At 44.1% G+C, this 13,070-nt stretch overlaps 1 protein-coding gene across 1 annotated transcript in view; it reads left to right on the forward strand.

Annotated features, from left to right (window-relative positions):
• Positions 1–13,070, forward strand: part of wscd2 (WSC domain containing 2) — a 23,229-nt gene continuing 10,159 nt past the window's right edge. Inside the window, exons 1-4 of the mRNA XM_076999054.1 lie at positions 1–382; positions 8,874–8,988; positions 11,625–11,809; positions 12,649–12,770. Of these exons, the coding sequence (XP_076855169.1) occupies positions 10–382; positions 8,874–8,988; positions 11,625–11,809; positions 12,649–12,770 (795 nt within the window). The 5' untranslated portion in view covers positions 1–9. The remainder of the gene's footprint in view (positions 383–8,873; positions 8,989–11,624; positions 11,810–12,648; positions 12,771–13,070) is intronic.

The raw sequence follows: 13,070 nt of genomic DNA on the forward strand, positions 1-13,070 counted from the left end.
GTCTCCGTCATGGCCCGCCCCCTGCTGAAGATCCAGCGGTACTTCCGCCGCAAGCCGGTCCGTTTCTTCTCCTTCATCTTACTCTACCTCACCGCCGGGAGCCTCGTCTTCCTCCACTCGGGTTTCTCGGGCGACGGGGGCCCAGCCGGAGCCATCCGGCCGCCCATGCCGCCCGACGGAGGATACCCGGCATCAGAGGGCCGCAGCCTGGGCATCATTGGACGTGTGTTCAAGGACACGCGGAGGGCGGCTCGCAGGTTTGGACCCCCCTGGATGAAGGCAAGCAGCTCGGACGCCTCCACCTGGACAGGTAGAGAGGACCGCAGCAGCAGGACCAGAGGACCAAGAGGGAGGAGCGGCAAAGAGATGGAGGGTGGGCGAGGTAGGACGACGATCATCTAATCCAACTGCTTCCCCATAATGACACACCTTGTGAAAGCATATTAACACAGCATATTAGCATATTAACATTAGCATATTAACGAGCATTATAATATGCTCCACCTCTTTCACTAAAGAGGTGGAGGTTAGCAGAGACTGAGTCACATCCACAGACTGTTTACTTGCATTTAATAACAGTGGGGCTCCAGTTTAAAAGGCCCATGTGGTAGTTCCAATCCAAACCAGTTATGAATGAACTGGTACAGCTACACAGAGCTAATCTTCAATTTAACTGTTGCTATTACTGTTGAATTTTCAGTAATGCTGTTATTCTCTATAATAGTTTTTGCCTTTAGTCCAACTAAAGGCAACTAAACTAAAATCATAATGCACTTCTTTGTAATATCTGTATAACTGGGGTGTGCAATGTTCTCTATCTAGTAACTGAACAAACAAGTTAGAATGTAATTTTAGATGTAAAGTTAGAATGTGGTCAAGACATGGTATCAAGCCCACTGCTTGTTTTCAGTTATTAATAATGACATTTATTATATGAAATATATTCGTATTTATATATTAGTAATTATATGTATTATCTATACAATTGCAGATGGAGGAACTCCGTCTAATAAAGCAAACTGAAAGCATATTACATGAAAGGAAATGTAAACGTCTGACTATCATAATTATTTGCCCACGAAGACACTCCTTCCAGCTGCTTTTTACATGACTAGGCTAATATGTGTACAGTGCAATAATTGCTGGTCTCATCTCCCTTCCTCTCTTCATTGTGAACTCGTCTCAGGTTCACTGCGTTCAGCAGAAAGAGCGTCGTGTCACTGCGGATGCACTCGTCCTTTGTCCTTAATTGGTGCGAGAGCGTAGCCCGACGCTAACAGCGTCTGCAGCTACGCGGCGGCGACTGTTGAGGCAGATGGGTTAAAGTGCAGAGGCATGGTGTCGAGGCTGAGACATTAGACCCTTTTACGAAAATTAAAAACTAAAGCCATAAGCCCCATAATGCCGAGCATCGTGTCCAATTGAAAACTCGACTTGCTTGTGTGGCAGTGTTTGTCGTGATATTGCACTTTTTGCTGTGAGTTCACAACGTTTTTGCTTTGGAGGTCAGTACCACGCAATTTGAAATCACTTTCCTCTCAATCAGGCATCCAGGTTGGAGTTGGTGGTGAACTGATGGAGGGAGTTTAATGCTAGGATGATGGTAGCTAGCTCTGCACAAGCTACACCCTCTGTGACACTAATCAGACACATTTCCTTTGTAGGCTACATTCTGATGAAAAAATCTAACCAATGACGTTAGGAAATTGTGACCTGATGCGGTGGGTTATTGCATCACTGATCTCGATGGTGATCACTGAGCCCAAGAGACGGATGTTAGCTAATAGGGCTGGTCACAATGTGCACAGTTCTTGTGCATCGTCCTCATTGATCCAATCACATGGGATTTCTCCATTTTGTTCATCAGGCTGCTCATAGCCTCGGGCTAATTAATGTAATTACTGCGAAGAATTCTCTTTATTGCTGATTATATAATCAACCTGTGCTTGGAATCCACAGTGTGACTTGTCAATGCTTCACTTCACCGTGGCAATGGCTAGCACTTTGGCGCTATGGTGCTATGGCGCTAGCCTTCGAAGCTTATTCAAGTGCTCTCCACCAAATCCTACCAATCAAGCTGTCAATTCATCACATCCATTCATTTCAAATGAAAAGAGATTGGCTCCTAAATCCACCAGCTGTTCGTCGACCAATAGGCAGACACTATGAAGGCTGTGAAATGCCACTCTGAGGATCCCTGCTCATTAGGGTCCTCCCTGCCCACATGTAAGTGCTTTGAGCAGATGGTCCAGTGGTGTAGCCCTCTGGTCCTTCGGTGAACAGTGAACGCCACTCTCTCTCCCCGAGCGTATGCAATGTGCCACTCGTGATTACACCAGGACAGAGGAGGAGACGGAAACAGCTATGCGGGCAGGACAAGAGGCTCTGGTCTCTGTTGGTGTGTCCGGATGCCGGCCAAGTTCAAGATCTGGTACAGGGTTTGAGAACCAGAGTGCAGATCAGGTTCCTTGATGCCTCTCCAGACTCATCACAGAGTGGGGACGATGTGAGACACCAATGCAGAAATCACCCCCCACGGATCTGAAATTCTTTGCCAGTTTAGATTCAGAACTGTCTGTGTGTGTCACCTGAAACTGGGGAGAGGTGCTCGTCATGGTTGGATTACTATCTTGTGATTACATGTGCATATGGAAATCATGGTATGACTTAATTGGTATGATTAAATAGGTGATTTGTTTCTTCTTGCCACTCGGAATGCTTTTGGACTGATGTCTCACACACAAACATGCATGCACACACACACACACACACACACACACACACACACACACACACACACACACACACACACAGACATACACATGTATACATATACACAACACAGACATGCACACTCGAAGAGCTGAGCAGTGTAGGTGGGTGTGCAAAGCTATGCAGGCAAATCTGCTCCTACCTGCGTCCTGTCTGCCACCTTCTGGTGGAAAGCACAGCTTCACCTCTACCACTTAATGTAAGAACACAGCTTCACCTCTACCACTTAATGTAAGAACACAGCTTCACCTCCACCACCTAATGTAAGAACACATGTTCACCTCTACCACTTAATGTAAGAACACAGCTTCACCTCCACCACTTTAATGTAAGAACACAGCTTCACCTCTACCACTTAATTTAAGAACACAGATAAACCTCTACCACTTAATGTAAGAACACAACTTCACCTCTACCACTTTAGTGTAAGAACACAGCTTCACCACTACCACTTTAGTGTAAGTACACAGCTTCACCTCTACCACTTTATGTAAGAACACAGCTTCACCTCAACCACTTAATGTAAGAACACAGTTTCACTTCTACCACTTTAGTGTAAGAACACAGCTTCACCTCTACCACTTAATGTAAGAACACAACTTCACCTCTACCACTTTAGTGTAAGAACACAGCTTCACCTCTACCACTTTAATGTAAGAACACAGCTTCACCTCTACCACTTTAGTGTAAGAACACAGCTTCACCTCTACCACTTAATGTAAGAACACAGCTTCACCTCTACCACTTTAATGAAAGAACACAGATAAACCTGTCACATAATGTAAGAACACAGCTTCACCTCTACCACTTAATGTAAGAACACAGCTTCACCTCTACCACCTAATGTAAGAACACAGCTTCACCTCTACCACTTAATGTAAGAACACAACTTCACCTCTACCACTTTAGTGTAAGAACACAGCTTCACTTCTACCACTTTAATGTAAGAACACAACTTCACCTCTACCACTTTAGTGTAAGAACACAGCTTCACCTCTACCACTTAATGTAAGAACCAGAGGTGGGACCAAGTCAGTGTTTTGCAAGTCTCAAGTAAGTCCAAGTCTTTATCCTCAAGTCCCGAGTCAAGTCTCAAGCAAAGACAGTCAACTCAAGTCAAGTCTCGAGTCAAGACAGGCAACAGTCAAGTCAAGTCCCAAGTCTGAAACTTGGAATTTCAAGTCCTTTCGAGTCTTTTTTTTTTTACAGGCACCAGCGCGTTACGAATGCTACGCTGATGCGTTTCTTTACTCGTTTTGTTGGTGTCCGCCAGCCAAAAGATGACATCATTTACATTTTATCTTCTCTTAATTACATAAATGTACTTAAACAAGAATGTTTCGTTACATCATTTTACACGAAAATAGCAAGCTTCATCGTAAGCAAGATGCTGTCATTACGAATGGTTATTCTAAACATTTGGATAAAATGTTTAAATATAGACTAATAAAAGGTTAGGGTTATTTTTTCATTGTTTTCTGTTATTGTGGGGTCACGGTGTAGGCTACTATTGTTACCTGGAGATTCAGTGGGGTCACATATTCTGATGGCTGCCGTCAGAATTGGTGACCCCAGTTAAAAAGGCTCACCTGTACATCCCATTCATGATTTCTTTGTTGGCTGCAATGGTGAGGGGATGGTAGATCTTGTTTAAGTACATTTATGTAATTAAGAGACGATAAATGTAAATATAAACATCTGTCATATTTTGGCTCGTGGACACCAACAAAACGAGTAAAGAAAGTGCATCAGCGTAGTTTACGTAGCATTCGTAAAGCGTTTGTGCCTCTGAACAGAAACTGTGAAATAGCTCCCCCTGTGGTCACAAAACTCGACGGTCACAGAATCTGGTGTAACGCCGGTCTGCGTCAGAAGGACGGAAATGAAATTAATGGGGCGCACTTTATAAATATTAATATGCATTTTAAAATTTAGATTTGGGGTTAAAAAAATCAAGTCTTTGCAAGTAAACAGGTTCAAGTCCAATTCAAGTCCCAAGTTATTGGTGTAAAAGTCCAAGTCAAGTCTAAGTCTCTGAATATTTTTTCAAGTCAAGTCAAAAGTCTTAATATTAATGACTCGAGTCTGACTCGAGTCCAAGTCATGTGACTCGAGTCCCCACCTCTGGTAAGAACACAGCTTCACCTCTACCACTTAATGTAAGAACACAACTTCACCTCTACCACTTTAGTGTAAGAACACAACTTCACCTCTACCACTTAATGTAAGAACACAACTTCACCTCTACCACTTTAATGTAAGAACACAACTTCACCTCTACCACTTTAATGTAAGAACACAACTTCACCTCTACCACTTTAGTGTAAGAACACAGCTTCACCTCTACCACTTTAATGAAAGAACACAGATAAACCTGTCACTTAATGTAAGAACACAGCTTCACCTCTACCACTTAATGTAAGAACACAGATAAACCTCTACCACTTTAGTGTAAGAACACAGCTTCACTTCTACCACTTTAGTGTAAGAACACAACTTCACCTCTACCGTGTTAGTGTAAGAACACAGATAAACCTCTGTCACTTTTCTGTGAGCACAGCTATACTGCCATGCAGAGGTAGGCAAGGCACACAAGCATAGTCAAAGACAGGTTTAATAAGTTAACAAAACACAATCAGAACTAGGAACAGGAGTAAAATAATATTAGGATAAACAGAGATGGTACAGACATAAAAGAGTAATTAAAACACGAAGAACTAACAAAGCATGGCGGAGAGCCTCAAGATCTAAGTGTGACAAAGAACAGAGACACAATATCCAAACAAAGGACAGACAAGGAACTGAACAACACAATAGTCTTAAATATACGAACCACAAAGTATACAGAAAAAATATATATATATGACACAAAATCAGGGAATTGCAAACAATAACAGACAACCAGGAAGTAACAAAGAACTCAATAAAGCACAGGAAAACCAGAAACGAAAGTAGGACAGAACACATGGGGGGTGGTAACAAAGCTCTGACACTTCAGTATAAGAGATAGTAAGAAAAGTGGCCAAGCTTCTGTTACTGGGATCTGGAAATAATTTACATTTTGTCATCGAGTGTATTTACAAGAGGCTGCACTGGGTGGCATTGCTCTAGTGTTTGAGGATTTGGTCGTTGTCCAAGGATATAAAGGCAGCTGGAATCAAATCCATGACCTTTTGAGTCATAGCCAGGTCCTCCATTTACTAGAATATCACAATATTCCCTCTCTTCACAACTAGGAATTGAACCCATGGCCCTTTGGACGGCAGCCATGACCTCTGGCTAGCAGAATACCACCGTACCCACCATGACCTGGAATCAAACCTGTGACCTTCTGGGTTTCGGCCAATCCTCTGGCCACTGGGACACCAATGATTCCACGGTGCTCCTCTCAGCCCTCCCCTCCCCCGCCTGCTCCGTGTCCCTCGTCCGCGTTAGCCACTTAGCTTTGCAGTACTGAGGGAGCTGGAGCTTTGCCTGTATATAAAGCAGATTACCAAACCCAGAAATGCGATTACCTCGCAGCACCAGCTCTAAGGCTGCTCTTTGCTTTTAGACAATTGCAATTACCCATAATGCTCTGGGCTAGTGTTCATATAATAAAATCCAGCTCTCCTCTTAGTCAGCTATTAGAAAAGTTATTAAATACTAATGGAGTGACCTGATACAACATGCCACTGATGGATGTCGTATATTAGAAGGTGGGACCGTATGTGTGATGCTTCGCTGAAAGGTACGATGACTGTAGAAGACAGAGGTCCACCAAAAGGGACAGGTGTCTTTGAGAACACTGAATTGCAGGTTTGCGATGTCTCTGGGTTTGTTTGGACCCGAGGCCTGAAGCGTTCTCCATGAGCGCAGCGGCCTAAGATTGAATTGATAACCTTGTTGCTGCCATGGTGGTAGTGGCGATGATGATGATGATGATGATGATGATGATGATGATGATGATGATGATAAAGACTTATTATGATTATGATGATAAAGAGGTGCTTATTCACCTCTGCTGTACAGTCTTAAAGTCTCCATCATTGTGATGGATCTACACTGTGTCCGGTTATGACTGCATAATATTGGATAATGGCCAGGACCTTCAACATCTATAATTTGTACAATTTCAGTAGTTTATTGGATTCAGAGGATTTTTTTTTTTGGCTTATTGCCAAAACAAATATGTGCATTCTTCTCATCAAAGCAACAAATCAATGTCAATCCATACTATAGTATCATGTCATTTTCATGGTACAAAGCACCAGTAAGATTTTGACTTAACACCACTACCAAAGCCTTGCGTCAGAGCACAATCGGCTTAGCGAATCCAGCCGCGTCTTTACAGAGGATAATATGAAGGGAACTGAGGTAGAGGTAATTGATTGCACAAAAACACTGCAGTGATTTAATAAGGGATCAGTCAGCCAAACATGGTTCTATGGAAACGTAAGCAGGGCATGCTTAGAATAAACGTGGTCATTACTGCCATCTGCTGGAGAGCATTGGGAAATTCTCCCAAGTAAGACCTGCAGGTTGTAATGTATACATAGTGAAACCGGGTCTTTGCTCCAAATGTTAACTGGAAGTTTGTTGAACAGTATGTACACCTCGGGGTTGGCTGATTTGTCATTTCTGCGCCATCTCAGGGGATTGTGGGATGGAGGAGCAATTTCCTGTTCCCACTTTCCCGCCTATTTCACTGAGCATGCTGTCATACCCTTGGACAAGACAGACATCCATGTGTCCCTGTGGGGTGTCAAACCGTGACAGCGATGTCAAAACTCTCCGTCCCCGTTGCCATCTTTGTCCATCCAGCCTTATCCAGTTTTTTTTAAAGCTTGTAAATTTGAATGTTGGGCAGAAGGACTGATTATTAAACGCAGCCAAACAAATAAGTGATTGGGTCAGTCACTGCTCCTTCCATAGGCTGTCAGGTCAAGCTGCAATTGCTCAAGTAGACCACCAGAGGGGCATATGACCCAAATTTAAAAACTGAGATGCACTGATTCTACGCACTGGACTAAAGGTGCAGCCCTTCTCTACAGGCAAGCCAGTCACAAGCCAGAGAGCTACGCAGGAACACACGAAGTTCTGAACTTTGGAGGTGTGGACCAATAAAAAACAAGAAAGTGGAACTAATGGTCCTCCTTCTAATGGTCCTCTAACTAATGGTCCTCCTTCTAATGGTCCTCCTTCTAATGGTCCTCTAACTAATGGTCCTCCTTCTTGCATGGGGCCCACGCTTCTGAAATCTGTGAATTTGTGGGGTTAATTTCACCTACATGGTTTTTACCATGAAGTGAATAGCTGTTTTGTGGCCGTAGGGCCTTGCCCCATTCAGATGAACTGGCTTTGGCGCTAGGCAGGTTTTTGTTGGTGTGGCCATGAGTTTAAGAAAGACATTGATCCATCAGAATATGAGAATCCATATTCCATATTCCATATTCCATCACCACGTAAATGTTCCAAGTAGTTCTGATAAATGGGTGCAGCTTTGACGTTAAAAATCAGATGTTCTGCTATTTTGCTGAGATGATTTGAATACATTTCTCGTTCAGAGATCTGACACATTGAGAAGTATAAGGACATGTTTGCATTTTTGTAATATTGAGAATATGATTACTGTCCTTCTGTATCACATGACCTAGGATGTCCACATGTCCTCTTTTTATGAGACAGTCACTGCAGACACTGGACCATATAGTCTCTGAACCATATAAAACTGGACCATATAGTCTATGAACCATATAAATACTGAACCGTATAGACTCTGAACCATATAAACACTGAACCATATAGACTCTGAACCATATAAACACTGAACTGTATAGACTGTGAACCATTTAGATACTGAACCGTATAGACTCTGAACTATGTAGGTCATATCAGGATGGGTGGTGATGGTGTTAGAGATCTCAGGATGGGTGGTGGAGTTAGAGATGTCAAGATCGCTGGTGGTGTTGACCGGATGGGCGGGTGTAAATGGTGTTAGGTATGCCCAGCATGGCTGAGAACATCTTGATATAAACTGAATTCATGAAAAACAAAACCTTAACCGTGTGTTTCCCCTCCTCTTCTGTCTTTCTTTCACCCCCCACCCCCCCTTTCTCTAGCTAAATACATCGGTTGCTACGTCGACAACACACAGAAGAGGGCATTACGTGGAGTCTCCTTCTTTGACTACAAAAAAATGACGGTCTTCCGTTGCCAAGACAACTGTGCAGAGAGGTTTGACTTCAGCTTCGACTTGTGCAACAATCGCATACACACACACACACACACACACACACACACACACACACACACACACACACACACACACACACACACACAAACACACACACACAAACACACACACACAAACACACACACACACACGCACACACACACACGCACACACACACACACACACACACACACACACACACACACACACACACACACACACACACACACACACACTGTTTGGGTGGCAGGTTTTAAGCAGGTTTCCCTGAAATAGATCTCTGTGACTGTGTGTTTTATATGTCCATCATATTAAGTAATTAGGAAACTTCAGTGAAGATTTTCTGAAGATAAGTCCTTTGAGACAAATGCTGTATAAGAGACTCATGTTCTTCAGACATGATGGATGTTATACATTATGATGTGGCTGACCAACCACAAACAAGAGGTCAGGTATCTGGCCCTGTGTGCTGTCCTGCTGTCTCTCTCTCCGCCTTTGTGCCTGTCTCACTTGTGCTGTCCTGCTGTCTCTCTCTCCATCTTTGTGCCTGTCTCACTTCCTCCTCTCCCCCTCACTCTTCCCTGTCATCTCGTGTCACACGTTATGTCAGCGTTCAACATGCTGACATCGACATAAAAACATGAATTACTAAGGTCATCAAGCAAAGCAGCGCATGACTTTGGCACTGGAATCCCATGATTCTTGTGGGAATGAAACAGAAGTCAACAGTGCGGGACAAGGCCGGGGCCAGACGGGACGGTTGCGACAAGATTCCTTCAAATCTGAGGTGGTTTGCAGTCAAGAGTTGATTTCAAGGGGCAAGAGTTGATTTCAGGACAGATTTCAGGACATTTCCACAGGATGTACAAAAACAGACACAAAAGAAAAAGGGCAACAGAGATAAGGTGTGGCCTCTAAATGGGCAACAGAGATAAGGTGTGGCCTCTAAATCTGCTTACACAGAAGTTCCATAACGCAGAAGCACAGAACACAGACGGCAGGTGTGCGCGAATATTTTGCCAGTGTCTAGACATCCATAAGATATGAACAAAAGGGTACTAGCATTGGTTTAGAGATAGTGGATAGGGCTCAGACTCACAGCGTCCAGACTGCACCGTCTGTGGGGACCCACCAAATGAACAGTGAACTAACAGTGAGTGATGATCACCTTCTGTTAGCTCACTGTCCGCCAAATTCCCATTCAAACACACGAAATGACACGCATGCATTTTCTGGGCCTGCACAGAAGAAAATGACTCATAAGGAAACACCTGCTTCCTGAAGGTGCCGGCTCCCCCCGAGCACGTGTTCCGTGTTTTGGGGATCTCACACCTGTTCTGGGCCTCCAAAATATAACGTGTCGCAAAATGTACCGTTACATCAGCACACTCCCTTGGTAGATCAAGCCACAATGTGTCTATATTATGTCATTTAGAGTCAAATGTAGACCGAACAGCCAATCAGAAAACTCCCTAACTGAGTTCTGGGCAGTACTGTATGTGAATCTGTAGTGTAGTGACTATACTCTGTTTGAATACCAGGGACAAAAGTGACAAAGAAGCCAAGTAATTTCTTGGCAGTCGTTGATAGAGCTTGTTTGTTTGTGTGTGTGTGTGTGTGTGTGTTGTTTTGTTTTGCTCTTATCATACCTGCTGTTTTTAAAGCTGTCTGTGGGATCAGATCATTCATCTCTCCCCCAAATTCCAGGGCAGTTTTGCTCTATTTACCAAACCTCATGTTCCTCACGTTCTTCTGTAATCACACCCTAATGGCGTCATTTGGGCCACCGTGTTAGTGTCTCCACTGCCTGCATGTTCTGACCCGACTCAAACCACCGCTCGCTTCCTCTTACATTAGTCAAACCGCCGCAGGCTTTTGATGAGTCGAGTCAAACCGCCGCACGCGTTCTCTGACTCGGCGGCTCGGCGTGTTAATTTATGGCAGCAGCAACACTTTGTGATGCGCGCTTGTTTGATGACAGCGAGTGTTTCGGTTCTAATGATGTCTGGGAGCTGCTTGATTCTGTCGAGCTGGCTAAGCAGTTGCACGGTTTGGCTAACGTTAGCCAAGTCGGAGTATTTCAGCGAAGGACACAAGACGGTGGTGGTGGACCGAACGTCCCCTGGCCGACCACACAGCCGAGCCACTGAGGTTTACCTTCTCACTTTTGCCTGAGAATATTTTTGACACTTGCTTATCTCTGCTAACATGAGGACACAGATCCTCACGAGACTGCAAACCACCTCAGTAGATCGCGCTGGTGAAGCGTCCGCCCAATGCCGAAAAAATCGTTGTAAAAAAAAAATGTGAAAGCATTAGAAAAGCAGTACAGCGTGAGAGAGGGTGTGAAATGACACTGTGCTGTGAAATGACACAGCGCTTCCTTTCCAGTCCGACTTTAAGAGGGGTGTATAGACCAGCGCAGGAAACCTACGTTTTCACACCGCTGTGTTTAATGTGGACTTGTGCTCTAGGGCAAACGATGTTCAAATGCAGATGATTTAAGAGCTGCAACAAGAATGAATAAATCACTAGTTAAAATCATCAACGAAGAACTGAAATTTCATGCATTGCTCTATATTCCAAGTGTGGTCTAGAGTGTCAGGAATAGAGTGATGTTGACGTTGGCTGTTTTCAGGGGGTACGCGTACGCAGGCCTGGAGTTCGGAGCTGAGTGTTACTGCGGCCACAAGATCCAGGGGGAAAATGTGTCGGAGAGCCACTGCAACATGGAGTGTAAGGGGGAGAAGAGCACCCTGTGTGGGGGAGTGAACCGCCTGTCCATATACAGACTGGAGCTGAGTCAGGAGTCGGCCCGCAGATGTGAGAGTCTGGTGCACACACACACACACACACACACACACACACACACACACACACACACACACACACACACACACACACTTGTGTGCATTCAAACATGCCTGTGCGTGCACAAATGTACTCACATGCAAACACAAAGATGTAAACATGCACACACACACACACACACACACACACACACACACACACACTGCCAGTACAGAAAGGGCACATGTCTATCCAAAACAAAACCAGTTCCCCTGCCTCCCTTATAAAACTCCACACTGACTGCTGATGAGAGCTTAGATCTTTATACATGTTTGTGTGAGCAGCATAAACACAAACAAACAAGCATCACCCAATTCATCACCCCACTTATCACCCCACACATTCCTACAGACACTGAGGGTAAGAGAACACAATGTGCTGCCACGAGATATCTGTGCCTCCAAAACTTTGAGTACACAAATGTGCCTCATGGGACTGTGTGTGTGTGTGTGTGTGTGTGTGTGTGTGTGTGTGTGTGTGTGCAGTGTATATTCAGAATTTTGTTATAGCAATAATCAGAATATTTTGTATGATTGTGTTTGCCCTGACTGAGAGTATCTGAGCTTCCAGCTTAAAGATCAACTTAGTCAGTAGTCAATAAAGAAACAAACACAATGTTCCTCATGAGCATGAAGACGTGGTTAATCATGGTGACTGCGGTGAGGTTTTTGGGAAGTTGGTGCATGGTTCTGTACATTCGTGAAAAGGTCATTAAAACTTGAAGCACTGTGTAGAATGGTTTTGTGGAACTGTCAAGAGTTTGGAGAGCAAACGTTCATGATAAGTTTGTGTGTGTTTGGTTCATTTTTCAGACGGAAGTGCGATTTTTAAAGGCTGTTTCAGGAGGCCTGAAAACATCTCTCTGGCTCTTCCTGTTGGCACTGACATTCAGAATATGTCTGTTGACAAGTGTGTGGACATGTGCACAGAGAAGGTGTGTGTGTGTGTGTGTGTGTGTGTGTGTGTGAGAGAGAGAGAGAGAGAGAACTTGAGTATGTCTTGAGCATCACTTTTTTTTGTTTCAGTCACTTCACATTTCAGCAAATATAGAAAATTTAACAAGCCAAATCAATGAAATGCTTGTCAGCACTCTGTATGTGTGTGGGGGGTGTTGTTGTGTGTGTTTGGTTGTGTGTAGTGTGTGTGCGTGTGTGTCTGTGTGTTGCTGTGTGTGGAGAGTGAGTGAGGAGTTGTTGGGCTTCAACATTTATTAATTCCTCTTTGCTGCTCCTGA

Source organism: Brachyhypopomus gauderio, chromosome 3 (assembly GCF_052324685.1).
Source record: "Brachyhypopomus gauderio isolate BG-103 chromosome 3, BGAUD_0.2, whole genome shotgun sequence".
Lineage (NCBI taxonomy): Eukaryota > Metazoa > Chordata > Actinopteri > Gymnotiformes > Hypopomidae > Brachyhypopomus > Brachyhypopomus gauderio.